Below are 17,992 nucleotides of genomic sequence, written 5' to 3' on the forward strand. Positions count from 1 at the left end.
AAAGATCTTCCAGACTCCAAACATTCACTCTATTCTCTCTCTACAGGTGCTATCAAACCGGCTGAGATTTTCCAGCATTTTCTGTTTTTGTTTCAGATTCCAACATCTGCAGTAGTTTGAACATAAGAACATAAGAAATAGGAGCAGGAGTAGGCCATCTAGCCCTTTGAGCCTGCCCCGCCATTCAATAAGATCATGGCTGATCTGTCGTGGCTCAGTTCCACTTTCCCGCCCTCTCCCCATAACCCTTAATCCCCTCTCTTATCAAAAACCCATCAACCCGCGTCTTAAAAATATTTAGCGAGGCAGCCTCCACCACTTCAACGGGCAGAGAATTCCAGAAATTCACCACCCTTTGAGTGAAGAAGTTCCTCCTCAACTCCGTTCTAAACCACCCCCCCTTTATCTTGAGGCTGTGCCCCCTAGTCCTACTGTCTTTTTTGAGCAGGAAGAGTCTCTCCACCTCTATCCTATCCATCCCATTCATCATCTTATACGTCTCAATGAGATCTCCCCTCATTCTTCTAAACTCTAACGAGTACAAGCCTAGTTTATTCAGCCTCTCCTCATAGCTCAACCCCCTCAACTCCGGTATCAGCCTAGTAAACCTCCTCTGCACTCCCTCCAAGGCCAAAATATCCTTGCGCAGGTGCGGCGCCCAAAAATGCACACAGTACTCCAGCTGCGGCCTCACCAATGCCCTGTACAGCTGCAGCAAGATCTCCCTACTTTTATATTTAATCCCCCTCGCGATGAAGGCCAGCATCCCATTTGCCTTCCTGACCACCTGCTGCACCTGCAAGCTGGGTTTTTGCGACTCATGCACAAGGACCCCGAGGTCCCTCTGCACCGTCACCTGCTGCAGTTTTTTGCCACGTAAGTAATAGTCCTTCCTACCATTATTCCTACCAAAGTGGACCACCTCACACTTGCCAACATTAAATTCCATTTGCCATTTCCTGGCCCATTCGCCCAGCCTATCTAGATCCTTCTGCAGACTCTCCACACCCTCCGCACAATTTGCCGTTCCCCCAATCTTAGTGTCATCAGCAAATTTCGACACCCTACACTCGGTTCCCTCCTCCAGATCATCTATATAAATGGTAAAAAGCTGAGGCCCCAGCACCGACCCCTGGGGCACTCCACTAGTCACCATCCGCCAATCCGAATAGCACCCGTTGACCCCCACTCTCTGCCTCCTATTTGACAACCAATCCTCTATCCACGCTAACACCCTACCCCCAACTCCATGTCCCCCGACCTTCTGCAATAACCTCTTGTGAGGTACTTTGTCAAACGCCTTCTGAAAATCCAGAAAGACCACATCCACCAGCTGTCCTCTATCCACTGCCCTAGACACATCCTCATAGAACTCCAGTAAATTTGTCAGACACGATTTCCCTTTAATGAAACCGTGCTGCGTCTGCTCTATCAAGCAATTCCCTTCAAGATGCCTCGCAATTTCCTCCTTAATGACGGATTCTAACATTTTACCTGCCACAGACGTTAAACTAACCGGCCTATAATTCCCCGCCTTTTGCCTGGCACCCTTCTTAAACAACAGCGTAACGTTAGCCGTTTTCCATTTTCCGTTTTCCATTCCGTTTTCCATTGCCTCCATTCCTTTTGTGATTCGCATTTAATTTTCCCAAATTCTTTAGATTCTGAGGAAGGTTCCATTTGATTGGAAAATAGTTAATGTAACTCCTTTATTCAAAAAGGAAGGGAGACTGAAAGCAGGGAAAAAATGAGTCAGTTTGTTTAACCATTTAGGCAAAGTTGTTAGAAACTAATATTAATATTACTGTTATTGAAGACACTTGGAAAAATTCAGGCAGACTCCATATGGTTTTTGAAAGGGAAGTCATATTGAACCAACTTGAAGTTCATTGAGCAAATGACTTGCAGTGGATAAAGAGGAACTGGTGGATGTATTATACTTGGATTTTTAGAGGGCATTTGTTAAGGTGCCGCGTTGCAAAGTTATTGTGAGTAACAAAAGCTCATGGTGTAGGGGTAATCTAGGACTCATGTATAGATGATTGACTAGTTAATTTGAAACAGAGGGTGGTATGAATGGGTCTTTTTGTGTTTGGTAAAATGTAACAAGTGGTGTGACACATGGTTCAGTGCTGGTGCTTCAGTTGTTTTTTTCAATATGTATAAATGACTTGGATGAAGGAACCAAAGGTGTAGTTTCTAAATTTGCTGATGAAACAGAGACAGGTGGGAAGTAAGATGTGAAGCGGATGTAAGAAGAATACAAAAGGGATGCAGATAGGTGAATTGAGTGGGCAACCATTTGGCAAATAGAGTATGTTAGGGTGCTGAGCCAGAACCGCAATTTATATGAGGAAGCCAGACTAGACCACTAGACCCCAGACTAGGGCAGCATGGACAAGTTGGGCCGAAGAGTCTGGTTCCATGCTGTAAACCTCTATGATTCTATAACCTTGCAGCAGACTTTTAGGCATCCAACAATTAGACAACAGACAATTACAATTAAAATGAGTATGACCAATCCATGTAATAAATAAGATTCCCAGGAACCCTCCCCCCCCCTGCTCACCCCCCATCCCCCACTAGCCATTCCAGCCAGTTACTTCCTTTCTTGGGTCCCTGTCTGAAGCTATCAAGTTGTTCTCTGATGTTATTGATGACTTGTGTAATGTTATAAGACTCGACTGTGACATGGGTTATGCATTTATTGCCTATAATTGTACACACACCCCTTGTTGTGTTAACTGGTAGTCCACTGCATATCATGTCTGTTGTGCATTGAATCTCAGTTCAGCCATTTCTTGGTTAACAGCCTCTAGTGCTTTTGAAGTGCTGTTCCCAGGTCTGTTCGTTCACAAACAATATATTTCATATTCTTTGCACTAATCATTCCTGCTGCCCCTCCCAGAGATAGGGCTCCAAGGAACCTGTATCCTAGTGAGGATCCCGTTGTGCCCGAGTCTTCCCAATCAGCATAGAGTCCCTTGCTGATAGCCTGAGTTACTATTCTTCTCCGTATATGCCCCTTTTGAGGGCATGGAACCGTCAGTGGTCCTATTGTTGCCACTGCAAAACTGTTTGGGAGGTTTGGTGTTTCTGTCGTGTAAGTACCATTGAAGAGGAACACATATCCCTTCTTAGCCCAGTAACATCTAGTGTCTTGATTATGAATTTGTTCATATTGCCAGTTGCTTGGTTTACCTGACTCCCCGTTTGATCCCACCACCTGTTAAGTATCAAATGGGCATGCCCATTTGGCTGAGCTTACGTGAGTCCCATTGCACTGTCCACAAATGAGCTGTTTTCCCGTGGTTATATTCGGACATTTCTGTTTATCACAAGTGCAAATAAACTGTCCATTATTAACCCAAAAGTGTTGACGGACACACTGCGTCTGCACGCAGGAATCATTCTTGGGGACAAAGACATAGGCACATCCTCATCCCTGCCCCGTAAAACAATGCGGATAGCTTGCAGTATCTGAACAAGCTTTTCCTCCCTTCTGTTGTAACGCCCTGCACATAGGGTCTGTGGGATTTGCAAGTTCCACACATCTCCTGTCTTTTATCTTTGCCAATTTGTCCCTCACAGGGTGCATCTGATGGATCTACAGTATATAAGTCATGAGAGGTCCATCCAGGTGTTGCTACAAATAGGGCCTCTACTAATTATGCCCCTCTGGGAGGGGTAACATACAGTTCAATTCCTGTGTAAATGTACATGAGCTTTGTAAAATAGATTATCCTCCAATCCAATCAAATTTACAGTCGTGACAATGCTAAGTAGTACAGTTACATATGAGATTATGTACATATTCACAATGATCAGATATCAAACCTAAAGCTATAATTTATATAATCTCCAAAAGTTATATTATCTACTGACTTGCATGTGCCAGTTGTTCTTGTTTGCAGTCTTTGCGTGTGTTGAGGAAAGCAGTTCTGTTAGTTCACTCGTTCATTCATTCATGCATTTCTTTGTGTAATTTCAGCTGTGTCCAATGTTTCTATATACCTTTCCTTCTTATGTCTATACAGGCACAGGTGTCTCCACTAATTATAATTTCATATGGCCCATTCCATTTTAGTGCAAACCCTGGTTTGTCAGGCAATGTTTTTACTAGGACGTGACTTCCTGCTGTTAGAACGTCAGGGAGCATTTCAAGCTCTCTCTCTGCGTCTCTTTGTTCTTGACTGTCCTTTCCCAATTTGCACATCCCTTTGAGTTGGGTGCTTAGTTCCAAAACATATCTCCTGATTTTATCTTTAAATGGACCTACATCAGCCCCACCCGTTATGATGCCTTCTGGTAATTGCATCGCCCGTCCTGTCATTAGTTCATAAGGGGTTAATCTGGTTGTCTGGTTTGTGGTAGCTCTTAATCTTATTAGTATAGTGGGCAATACCTGTGTCCACATTTTTCCCAATGTTTGTATGGCTATAGCTCGTGCATTCTTAAGCGTTCTATTTATACGTTCCACCATTCCAGAACTCTGTGGGTGGTAAGGGATGTGAAATTTTTGTTTTATCCTCATTAATTGGCATACTGTTTTTACCATCTTTCCAGTGAAGTGCATCCCTTCATCCGAATCTATTTGTAGGGGGTCTCCCCATCTAGGGATTACCTCTTCTGCCAATATCCTAGCCACTGTGGAAACAGTACAATTTGTGGTAGGGAACATTTCTACCGACCTGGTGAACTTGCCTATAATAACCAGACAATAAGTTTTGCCGTGGGATTGTGGTAGTGGTCCTGTAAAATCTATTTGCAGATGTTCCCAGGGTCCCTTTGGCCTTGGCTGGTGTCCCATTTTAATTTTTATGGGTCTACCAGGGTTGTGTTGCACGCACATCACGCATCGGTGACAGTGTTGGGCTATATCTCTTCCCATTCCTTTCCACCACCATTCCTTTCCTATACTAGTTATCATGGCCTCTCTACCCACATGTGAGAGTAGTCCATGGTGTAGTTTTAATTGTGTGTTTTGTAATCACTCTGGTGCTATTTCCTTATCTTCCCATCTCCAAATGTTATCAGTCCCTTTGATTGCTCCCTGTGCTTCCCATCTCTCTTCTTCCTCTTTTGAGGTGTCCTCATGTAAGTCCCGAATATCTATTTTGTCCGGTCTGTTCTATCGTTGCTATTGGCAGCTTGCCAATTGTCTCCTGTCCTAAGGCTAACTGTGCCGCTCTGTCTGCGGCTTGGTTCCCTTTGAAATTTAACTAGTCCAGGTTATCTCTTCCTGGTGCGCTTTAATTTTGATTACTGCAGCTTCTCTAGGTTTCTCGCTATCTCTCAATAATGCTTCAATTCTTTGCTGGTGCTTAATAGGGGTTCCTCCCGTGGTTATGAACCTTCTTCTTCCCCTTGCTGTCATATAGTCATGTCTGACTCTGAATGCATAGCAACTATCTGTATAGGTGTTCACTGTTTTACCTTCAGATAACTCTCGTGCCTGTGTGAGTGCCACTAGTTCTGCCACTTGCATGGATAGACCTCTGTCAATCCTTCCTGACCTTACTGTGTCTAATTTGTCATTTACTACTGCCCCCCGTGTCTGGGGTGAGCCTTCCACATAGTTGCGTGACCCATCTACAAAAAGAGTCTCCTCAGCTGTTATTTAGGGTATACCCTTTATCCTACCCTCTCCTTTGTCCCTATCTATACCCTCAGAATTGTGTGGCTCTCCTACGTCTAAAATCCCTTCTCCTGGGTTTTTCCCTGTATCCCTTATTATTATCACGGACTTTCTTGGAGGTAGGAGGACAGCTTCCCACTTTAGTCCTTCTCATGTTTGAGACTGACCTTAGTTTTCCTGTGTTCAATATTTCCACAAAAATGTGTTTGGTGTGAAGGATTATGTTCCCTGTCATGATTACTGGCTCGCTAACCTTTACGGCCCAGACAGCGCAATCCAAGGAGGCTATGCACCTTGGTAGTCTGGTGACTACTGGCCCTTCTGCGGTGGAGTAATAGCCTATGGGTCTCTTTCTGTCGCCGTGGTCCTGTGTTACCACTGCAGAATAGAACCCTCCCTTATTACTACAATGGATGTGGAAGTCCTTATTAGAATCTGGTGATCCTAGTCCAGGGGCTGATATCAGTTCTGTTTTTAGTTTGTCGTAAGCCTCTTCCTACTTGGATTCCCATTTTAAGGGATCTAAAGCTGGTTTTCCCCCTTTGACGAGTCTTTGTATGGGTTCTGCTAATTTTGCAAACCCTGGGATGAAACTCCGGCTCTAGTTGAATAATCCTTGCACCTTTCTGACGCCTCTCATGGCGACGGGTCATGGCATTTGTTTTATCACCTTCTTTCAGTCCGTTGGCATTTCTTTAAGTTCTTGGGATATAAAGCGTCCTCAGTATAGGACCTGTGTTTTCCTGATTTGTGCCTTTTTTGGGGCTCACTTTTTTAACTCTGTGGTTTTTAATTCATTCAGTACTAAATATAAGGCTGCTTGATGCCCTGACTTGGACTGCAAGGCCATTAGGATGTTGTCTACATATTGTAGGACCGTACTACCCTCTCGCAGTTCTACACTGTTCAGGATGTCACTTATTACACAATGGAATATAACAGGGCTGTTGTGGAATCCCTGTGGTAAAGGCAAATTTGTCTTGAGATTCGGGATCCAACGGTAAGGACCAGAATCCGTTGGCTATGTCCAATATTTTGTGCTCCTGTGACAGTCCATTCAGGATTGTCGAAGGACTTGCTACAACAGGGTGCAACTTGGGTGTGACTTTGAGTCTGGTGTAATCTATCGTGAGCCTATAGCTTCCGTCAGGCTTGCTCACTGGCCATGTTGGGGAGTTAGTGGTGCTTGTGGTTTCTCTCAGAATCTTCCCTTCCACTAACCCTTTAACTACCTCCACTACAGCTTTCTCTGGTTTTATTGGGTATTGTCGATGTGGCTTTTGTTCCAGTCCCAGCCCCTTTATTGGGCACTTTTTAGTAAAACCGGTATTTAACTTTGTTTTAGCCCATACCCCGAGGACGGAAGCACAGATGGCTCCAAACCCTCCTGTCTCTAATTCCCGATTTCTGGTAGTGGCTGGTCACCTTAATGGTTGAGGTGACTTGTGAGTTTCCCTGTTCTAGTTTTACGACCATCTTGTCTTGGCCAGATTAATTCTCCCTTTCCACAGTCTATCAAAATCTTATTCTTTCATCATATCATTTCCCATTATTATATCCATGTTATTTTTGCACACATAAAGCCTCATTGGTGTATACAGATTATTTATCTTTACTAACGTGGTCTCGCGTAGGTAGGTGGATGTGTTTCCTCCTATCACGGTTAGGTAAATCATTTTATTTGTAGTCGGTAAGGGTAGGTCGGTGACAGATATGGATGCTCCCCTGTCCACTAACATCTCACAGTGCCTGTCCCCTATTAGTTCAGACACGAGGAGAATGTGCAAACTCCACACAGACACCGTCCCAAGCCAGGAATCGAACCCAGGTCCCTGGAGTTGTGAAGCAGCAGTGCTAACCACTGTGCTACTATGCTGCCCACAGTATGTTTAGTTCTTTGTGTCATAAGTAAGTTTACATTAACACTGCAGTAAAGATCCCCTCGTCACCATACTCCGGCACCTGTTCAACTGTACTAATGGAGAGTATGACATATCCAATCCACCTAACCAGCATGTCTTTCAGGCCGTGGGAGGAAACCAGAGCATCCAGAAGAAACCTGCACAGACACAATGAGAACGTGCGCGTTCCACACAGTGACCCAAGCCAGGAGTCGAACCCAGGACCCTGGTACTGTGAGGCAGCAATGCTAACTAACTGCTATGGATAGTCCGCTAAAAGTCAGTGCTTGCTTAATGTCTCTCTCCCCAAGTAACTTTATGTGCCAGATAGCCATCTTTGTGATTTTTCCCCTACACATGGCAACCCACTTTAAATCTGAACTACCTAGCAGTGATAAAAAGATGGAGCTGGGAAGGAGAGATTGAGAATATACCAAAGGCAACAACAAATCAAAAAGTTAAAGATTTCAGCACGGGATGGGGCAAGATATTAGAAAAATGGGAAATGCCGAAGCTGGCCACTCAATGTTCACACCACAACTTGTACATGATTAATGCAGAAGGTTAGCCATTTTGCTTTTCAATCGACCACTGGATCATGATCAGCTGTTGCAAAAACATGAGAACACTGCAGTTATCAGTCATTGCCCTTGGTTTCTAGAATAGGACTGTCCATAATGCCAGATGGCATGGTTCACATTAAGGTAAACTCTCAACTGAAGTAGATACATAACATATCTGGTCTTATCAGGTCCTGCCTTCCATTTCAAAAGAAAGAAGCATGAAGGTTTTGAAATTTTAGAAACATTTTATTTAAAATATTTTCTGTATTCCACACATAATTTGTTTAAGTGTGCACTTAGAAAAATATACAAATAACGCAGATGATTTCCTCTAATACCTGTTGCTGGCACAGATGTTGAACCTTTTTAGTGACAAGTGGTCTTGTGTAATTGTGCCTGATTAGTGAATCCTATTTCAGGGCAGCAAGTGATTGATGGGAGGCAACAAGAAAAATACATGGACCTCCAAAAATTAAGTGGTGAGTTCCCTAAAGCCCCCCCTCACCACAACTCATAGGCACGTCAATTCATGTTGGGGGAAGGATACTGGAGCATCATGTGTGGAAGACGCTTGAAATGTTAAAGTGCTTCAGCACTTGCCTTTTCTGGTGGTTAATTTATACATGTGCAAATCTGAATTTGATAGAAACCCAAAGACTGTTAAGACATTCTTGGCATTTGTTGCTACTTTCAAGGGTTTTTTTTGGGGTAAATCTAATGAGTGAACATAGATAGTCAGTGCTGTCCTATACCTGAGAAGTGATTACATAAAAATGAAGCGGTCAATGAATTAGTGTCTAATTTATGCTCTGACTACTAAGGTCTGTAGATTCACACAGAAAGGATATTGCTTATTCTTTTAGTATTGTAGGCTAGCCCACAAAATAATGGCAGTTCTAAGTAATTGAATACAAGATAAATGAGGGACAAAAAGAAACAAGTATTCATATCTCAGGTGATCTGGTCCCTTCTGCAGCTTTTAAAGATTTTTTCCCAAAAAGGTTTACATTTACAATTACATATACACAAAATAATAATTCAATATAAATCTAGTATAAAGCTGAACATCAATTCAAAACAAGTGCAATATCATTGGTAGTAAGAACAAAGAACAAAGAACAGTACAGCACAGGAAACAGGCCCTTCTCTGACAACCCTTTTGTTCCTACCGTATGAATAAAATACCTTGGGATTCTCCTTTATCCTGTCTGCCAAGAACATTTTGTGACCTCTTTTTGCCCTTCTAACTTCCCGTTTGAGTTCTTTCCTACTTTCTCTGTATTCCTTCAGCGCTCTGTCTGTTTTCAGTTGCCTGGACCTAACATACGCCTCTCTTTTCCTTTTGATCAGATCCTCAATTTCCCTGGTTATCCACGGCTCTCGAATCCTACCTTTCCTATCCTTCCTTTTTATAGGCGCGTGCCTGTTCTGCACCCTTATCAACTGTTCCTTAAAAGACTCCCACATGCCCGACGTGGACTTACCCTTGAACAGCCTCTCCCAATCAACGGCCACTAATTCCTGCCTTATCCAGCTATAGTTAACCTTTCCTCAGTTTAGCACCCTACCCCAAAGGATAACACTCATCCTTGTCCATTACTTTCCTGAAGTCAACAGAATCGTGGTCACTATTTGCCACATGTTCCCCTACTGACCTGACCGGGCTCATTTCCCAGTACTAGATCCAGTATAGCCCCCTCTCTAGTTGGGCTATCTACATATTGTTCCAAAGAACTTCCCTGTGTGCATTTTACAAATTCCTCCCCATCCAGACCCTCAGCCCTAAGCACTTTCCAGTCTGTATCAGGGAAATTAAAGTCTCCCACTACAACAATCCTATTTTTTTCTGCACCTATCCAGAATCTCCTTGCATATCCGTTCCTCCACTTCCCGTGGGCTGTTGGGTGGCCTGTAGTATACCCCCAGCATAGTGATTGCACCCTTCCTGTTTCTGAGCTCCACCCGCAGTGACTCATTACGTGACCCCTCTAAATTGTCCACCCTCTGCACCGCTGTAATATGCTCCCTAACTAATATTGCTACTCCCCCACCTCTTTTAGCCCCTCCTCTGGTCGGCACAACATCGAGGGCCGAGGGCATTTAACATTTACTGCGCTGTAATGTTCTATGTTCTAATCCCCTGGCACCAGGGAGGCAGACTACCATCCTGGAGTCTCATTAATAATAAACTATTCCATAATTTCTTGCAGTTGTCTTCGTTGAAGGCAAGTTGATGCTGTATATTCCAGCAGGTGGTTAAGCTGCTGGAAAAATAAAAAGAGGGAAGGCAGGAAACGTGTGCTGAAGAGCTCAAGGGCCAATCCAACTACTTTCATTGAAGTAGTCATCATTCGGCCAATTAACTAGATGGCAGTTGGTTCACTGGTTACAAAGTGATTGTGGAGGAACCCCAGGCCAGCTCATTTGCAAATAGTCACACAATTCATATATAACAAAAACATTTTCCTCTTCCACCAATTCCAACAAGCATATGATCTTCATCAAGTCTGTAGCTCTCCAACAGACTCTGGTGACAGGATCCAATCTGACAGTCTTCTTTCAAAAGGGCTGATGTACAAAATGTTTCAAAAGCAGACAAGCATTGCGTTCAAGTGTTTGGACAATGCTATCCATAGTGTCCAATAATTTAAGTAAAATACTGTCAGGTAATTTATTCACACATATTACAGGGTTTTTCAATACTAAGTGGTGTTTTGTTTAAGCTTCGACAGGTATAGCTGCGTGAAAAGTGGCACTCCTTACAGAGTAACCTTGCTTAGTCTATGCGCTGGTTTGGGTAGTGTCAAGCATGACCGGATTTGTAGCTTAACCTGTTATCTGCAGGAGTACCGGTTTCTCAGAATAAAGTAAAATTTCCCAGAAGGGTCCAGAGCAGAAAACACATTGGCAGTGTCTGGAATCACAAGCTCTGAAAAGCAAAGGAAATGTATAAGGTTATTTACACATGCATTTTGATAGTGCTGATTGGCTCAGTAGAAAACTAGAAGAAACCCCATTCAATTTTCTTGTTTCATTGCTAAATTGCCAGAGGGCCAAGAAAAGGCAGGTAAAAAGGCTTTCAGTTTCAAAATAATGATTCTTGCATCTTTTCTCCCCCCACAGAATACAAAGCTTGAATTAGAATGAATAAACCAGAATAATGTCAACTATTTGCAACCAACTCCAGCTGTGCATCCTTCAACACAATATTGCTTTCAGAGAATTGGTTGATATTCGTTGCTTTCATTAGGTCCAGGCAATTGTTACTTATTGAGGAATGTAAAGTCAAATTCCTCCAAGTTGGATAGAAAGCAAAATACTGCAGATGCCGTAAGTCTGAAATAGAAACACAAAATGCTGGAAAAAACTCAGCAAGTTCGGCAGAATCTGTGGAGAAAGAAAAAGAGTCAACATCAAGTCTGTATCACTTTAACTCATTTTTCTCTCTCTACAGATGCTGCCAGACCTGCTGAGTTTTTCAAGCACTATTTTTGTTTCTCCAAGTTGGATCCAGCTGAGTGAAACTGGATCTATTCAATAATAGGAATATGGTTTTTCCAAGCTTTTTGGTGAAACATAAAGAAAACACCAATCTGCTGCCAAAAGGTGGCTACTTATCATAAATTGAGATACAATTCCCATCTCTCACCTTCATCTTTTGAGATGATCTGTACGAGCTGATAATCATCCATCAGTTCTGGTTCAAGGTTGTGCTTGGACATGGCTCTCTGGATAATCACAGGTGTCCTATCTTCATTTGTCACCTAAATAGAAAAAATATTTACTTTTCTTTAGGAATAATGAAAAAAGTGCAAGCCCTTAAAAAATGGCTGTTTTCACCCAGTAGATATATAGTGGCATTGTATTGAATACTGTACAAATTACAGAGAAATAATATCCATCTCTACAACTGTAATGTCTTAGGACTGGTATTGCAAAAACTTGCCTTCAATGCACCAAAATCCATTTGTGAGGAAACATGCTTAAATATCTAAGAGAAACAGAGCCCAGTGTTTCACCACAAAGATTCCTGGGCAAACTTACCTATATTTGTAGTTTAAAGCAAATAAATTTGTCCAAAACAAAATCAATTTAAATGCTCCATTCTTTTCCCCTATACCATTTGCTTACTTTTGACATTTATTGCTCATAGAGCTAAAAGCTCAATACTCAATCTGACATATAATATTAGTTCATGTTTATCTAAAAGTGATTCATAAAAATGATTGCGACATTAAGCAACATTTAGTCCCTGAATGGAGTTCAGAAACTTAATATTCACCTCAAATTTTGAACCACTGGACTTGCGTAGGTAAACAGGATATTGAAGTGACCAAAATGTACTGCAGTGTTATTTTTTTAAAAACAACCTCCTTTCGGTTTTTGTTCAGTCCTATGTTACATCTGGAGCTCATTTCTCCCAGCTCAAGTTTGAGCAGTCCAGCAAATGGCTGATCCCATGAGATGAAGTACACTGGCAGATCTGGGTATTTGTTTGAGAGAATTGGGGAGTTTTCCCAATTGAGAGACTGTGCACGCTTTTCTTCTTTTAAGCTGCAGGCCATGGTTTACAAATTCAATTTTTCCAGCCCCTCAGAAACAAAGCTCTTCGTAAACATATAAAAGAGCAACAATGTTACAGTACAAGAGCCCATCAATTTGCAATTGTCGATACCAAGGTTGACTTATCCGAGAATTACAACCTTTTGTATCTCTTAATCTGCAGATTCAGTGGAATCATTAAAGATCCTCCCATTCCGGGATGAATTGCAAGACATTCAAGATATTGTAAATTGACAAACTTGCACTTCTGATTAATGATAATATCCTCTAGCATAAGAAAGGGATGATCTACCATTCATAAGAATGAATTTCATGCTGTCATTTAGTAGCAGAACTCTTGGGGATGGTCAGTTGCCCAAGGGCAAGTCCAGTGACTGGTGCAGACTTTGATCTCACGCACCACTCTGATTAACCTGTCAGGATGCATATCAGTGAAGATGTGCTTGGTCTCCCAAGATTGCTCCATATCTACCTTAGTCTGTCATGAGGATGGAGCTATCAATTTGAACACTGAAAAGAATTTACTTGTGTCAATTTCAAACATGGCAATGTTATGTTATGAATTCACAAGCTGGATCTCTGTCAGTTGGCATCACACTTACAGCATAGTCAGAGTGTAATCTGGTGAAGACAGATAGAACAGAGAAACATATGTTTCATACATTCCAAGATTCCTGTTATTCTTGGTGGGATTGGTACCTTATGATAGAAAAGTTTCTGCATACATCTTTGGAATCAGAAAGCCTCTCCCCCATTATGAAAGACTATCACAATATATTCTGAATGCTTCTGTAGAAAATGATTAAACTTGTGTGGATCTTTCTGATGCAGTTGGAGGATGAGAAAGTAGGATCCTGAACCTGTGTCCTCTGTTTGAACAGAGGGGAGCATGATAGGATGAGAGCAAAATTGGCGAATGTAGATTGGGGGTGCAGATCGGCTGGTAGGACGGCTGAAGAACAGTGGAGAATTTTTAAGGAGATCTTTTTCGGTACTCAGCAGAAATATATTCCAATGGTAAAGAAGGACTGTAGGAGAAGGGATAACCAGCCGTGGTTATCGAAGGAAATAAAGGAGAGTATTAAATTAAAAGCTGATGTGTTCAGAGTGGCTAAAAATAGTGGGCGATTAGACGATTGGGAAAGATTTAAAAATCAACAAAGAATGACTAAGTAGGTGATAAAGAAAGGAAAGATAGAGTATGAAGCTAAACTGGCACTAAATATAAAAAATGACAGTAAAAGTTTTTACAAATATATAAAGAAGAGGAGGCTGGCTAGAGTGAATGTTGGACCCTTGGAGGACGAGAGGGGGGATTTAGCGGTGGGCAATGAGGAAATGGCTGAGGCTTTAAATAAGTTTTTTGCCTCGGTCTTCACGGAGGAGGACACGAATAGTTTGCCGGATATTAAAGATAGAAGGATGAGGAGTTGAGGGCCTGAATGCAATTACTATCACTAGAGAGGTAGTGCTTGATAGACTAATGGGACTGAAGGTGGACAAGTCCCCAGGACCGGATGGAATGCATCCCAGGGTTCTGAAAGAAATGGCAGAGGTGATAATGGATGCCTTAGTAATTATTTATCAAAATTCGCGGGACTCCGGGAAAGTGCCGGAAGATTGGAAAATGGCTCATGATACTCAGTTGTTTAAAAAAGGTAGCAGACAAAAGGCAGGGAATTATAGGCTGTTAGTTTAACATCTATGGTTGGAAAAATGCTAGAATCTGTCATCAAAGAAGAAATAGTGAGGCACCTAGAAAATAATGGTTTGATCAAGCAGACGCAGCACGGATTCGTTAAGGGGAAGTCGTGTTTGACGAATTTGTTGGATTTCTATGCGGACGTGACTAGTGTGGTAGACAGAGGGGAACTGGTGGATGTGGTGTTTTTAGATTTCCAAAAGATGTTTGATAATGTGCCCCACAAAAGGTTGCTACAGAAGGTTAAGGTGCACGGAGTTGGGGGTAAGGTGTTAGTGTGGATAGAAGATTGGCTGTCTAATAGGAAGCAGAGAGTTGGTATCAATGGGTGCTATTCTGGTTGGCAGTTGGTGACTAGTGGAGTGCCATAGGGATCGGTGCTGGGGCCTCAACTATTTACCATTTATATAGATGATCAGGAGGAGGGGGCTGAGTGTAGGGTGACAAAATTTGCTGATGACACAAAGATGAGTGGAAAAGCAAATTGCGTGGAGGGTGTGGAAAGTCTGCAGAGGGATCTGGATAGGCTGAGCGAGTGGGCGAGGACCTGGCAGATGGAGTATAATGTTAGCAAGTGTGAGGTTATCCACTTTGGCAGAAATAATAGTAGAAGGGATTATTATTTAAAATGTGAAAAGCTGCAGCATGCTACGGTGCAGAGGGACCTGGGGGTCCTTGTGCACGAGTCGCAAAAACCCAGTCTGCAGGTGCAGCAGGTGATCAAGAAGGCGAATGGAATGTTGGCCTTTATACGGAGGGGGCTAGAATATAAAAGTAGGGAGGTCTTGCTGCAGCTGTACAGGGTACTGGTGAGGCCGCAGCTGGAGTACTGTGTGCAGTTTTGGTCGCCGCACTTGTGCAAGGATATATTGGCCTTGGAGGGAGTGCAGAGGAGGTTCACTAGGCTGATACCAGAGATGAGGGGGTTGGCCTATGTAGAGAGACGCAATAGACTGGGTCTGTACTGGTTGGAGTTTAGAAGGCTGAGGGGGGATTTTATAGAGATGAATAAGATAATGAAGGGGATGGATAGGGTAGAGGTAGAGAGATTCTTCCCCCTTAGAAAGGATAACAGGACTAGAGGACCTCAAGATAAGGGGGGGGAGCAGTTTAGATCAGAGTTGAGGAGGAACTTTTTCACTCAAAGGGCGGTGAATCTCTGGAATTCTCTGCCCGTTGAAGTGGTGGAGGCTACCTTGCTAAATATATTTAAGTCACGGGTAGATAGGTTCCTGATAATTAAGGGTTATGGGGAGAAAGCAGGAAAGTGGAACTGATCCACTTCAGATCAGCCGTGATCTTATTGAATGGCGGGGCAGGCTTGAAGGGCGAGATGGCCTACTCCTGCTCCTATTTCTTATGTTCTTTCTCAAAGGAAGTAGATTTTAACTAACCCAGTCTCTGTACATTTATGGCAATACTGATTACAAGTCCAATCTAGTAAACCTTAAATGGGGCAATTCCTTTCAGCATTCATGAGGCATGCTGCATTGCAAATTTTCAGTTTGAAACAATAATTTAATTTGTTGACTTTATTCAATCTCAAGTGAAAAATAATTTCTACAATAGCTCAACCAAACTGGGTCAGGAAGACTGCCCTGAACAGCAGCAGAATTGAAATAGTTTCAACTTCTAATGGTTGTCTCGTCTTGGGTGCAATATCAGACACGAGGTATGTCCACAACTAATATGTATAATTAATTGTTTGTACGCACCCGAAATGTCTCAGTCCAAATGAAGATGATAGGCTAAATTCCTCCAATCAGATCTGGAGATTGCATATCTGTTTGATATAGTTAATTGCCATCTTCATCGTTTAGGAAAAAATGTGTCAAATGACAGCTGCATGTATCTGTTTGACTAACTTCACTAAATTATTTGAGTGACTAGAGGATTAGTACGAAGATAGGTGAGGTACTTCAGATTTTCAAAAAGATGTTTGCTAAAGTACTGCACAGTACAAGCAACATTGAAGCCACTGGGATGAAAGAAGCAGTGGCAACATGGATACAAAATTGGTTAAGAGATAAAAGCAGTGTGATTAAACAATTATCATTGGTAATTAAATTGTACCCTTTCACCACCTCCATTTTTGCTTTGCTCTCTTCTATTCTCTATCCTTTTAAATTCCATGCAAGCCCCAAAGGAATGCCTGGCAAAAATTAGTCAATTAGCCAACAGGAGGACTGGAGATACCCATAGTTAGTCATGCGGTAATCAAGTGACTTAGATTTCAATTTGTATCTCTTAACTGCATTGTTGCACAAGGGGTGAGGAAATAGTACAAATTAATCACAGCTCACCCCTTAAATAAACATATTAAAGTGCTACATCTTGTTGTGTTCTGTATTGTTAATGAATAAGGACATTTAAAAAAAGGCTCCAAACTCACACAAAATGCGACAACATTCTATGAAAAAGCTGAAATGGTCAGAGCGCACAGGAATCAAAAGCTTCAGTGACATGGAAAGTAGACAGTGAAGTAGCACTGGTCACAGTCACACAAGTCATCTTGAGTATGACTGTGCGGTAACAAATGGTTCCGAGGCCAGTTTTTGCCCTCAAAAATAAATGTCCTTTTGCATTTATGTCTTTACTGGAAGAAATTAACAACCTTTATACAGCATGAACATGAATAAAGAAAACAATCCACATACTTACCAAAACGCTTTTGTATAGATTTCCATCGTCATTCTCTAGGCTGACCCAGATGATACAGCTGTCTTCATTCGGCTTGTCGAGCATGGGACCTGCATTGTAGGAAGTGACTGAGGCAAAATGGTTGTGAACCATGGTAGGGTTGGGAACTGGCAGTGATACTGAGGGCCACGCTACTGGCGGCCACGATACTGGCAGCCGCGATCCTGGTAGCCACAATCCTGGCAGCCACGATCCTGGTAGCTGTGATACTGCCGGCAGCGATTCCGGCGATGGCGATATTGACGATGGTGGCGGCGGCGGCGATACTCGGAATGTAATTCCCGAGGAGGAGGAGGTGTCCGCAGAAGAGAGGGATTCAGATGACTGCTGAATTATTTTAGAAAAAAATTGCCAATGATTATATTTCAGACAGGTCCTTCTTCCCCGTTACATCTATTTTGACACAAACTTTCTGCCATTCCCTCAGAAGAGGGGGCATTGCGGACACAACAGTTTGGCCTTGAGGAATGCACAATTTCGAGGTAGTTATACTGAAATCCTTGTGATTCTTCCCAGCTAAAAATCAATGCTGATGAATGATACCATCTAATGTCTACTAGTCGCCAAGCCAACATTGGCAGTTATCATTTAGCACATATGTATAAGTGCCCGGTGGGCCATTACATTCAGATATTTAAGCTATGCTTAAATCGTCAAATAGTCCCTTTGGGATTTTGGTTTACACACTGTTGAGCACTCCCATACTCACAGGAATGTTATCCTGCCTGCCTCACCTGGTTCCTCACTTGCAGCACCCACTGACACTGATTGAAATGAAATACATCCAGTGGTGATGCTTTGTGCAGGTGGGGCAAAGCACCAGAAAAGGAGACAAGAAGACACAGAAAGATAGAAGGGAATTAAAAGCCAAATCACTCTAATGCAGATCTTGAGATGCAGGGTATTGGCAATGCAGTAACATTAT

At 42.5% G+C, this 17,992-nt stretch overlaps 1 protein-coding gene across 1 annotated transcript in view; it reads right to left on the bottom strand.

Moving 5' to 3' along the window:
- Nucleotides 1-10,385: 10,385 nt before the first annotated feature.
- The window catches only part of LOC145347937 (ral guanine nucleotide dissociation stimulator-like 1), a 105,092-nt gene continuing 97,485 nt past the window's right edge, over nucleotides 10,386-17,992 (bottom strand). Inside the window, 3 exon segments of the mRNA XM_080195925.1 lie at nucleotides 10,386-11,031; nucleotides 11,752-11,866; nucleotides 17,029-17,394. Coding sequence (XP_080052051.1) covers nucleotides 10,937-11,031; nucleotides 11,752-11,866; nucleotides 17,029-17,394 — 576 coding nt within the window. The 3' untranslated portion in view covers nucleotides 10,386-10,936.

Source organism: Carcharhinus amblyrhynchos, chromosome 9 (assembly GCF_965287045.1).
Source record: "Carcharhinus amblyrhynchos chromosome 9, sCarAmb.v2.hapA, whole genome shotgun sequence".
NCBI lineage: Eukaryota > Metazoa > Chordata > Chondrichthyes > Carcharhiniformes > Carcharhinidae > Carcharhinus > Carcharhinus amblyrhynchos.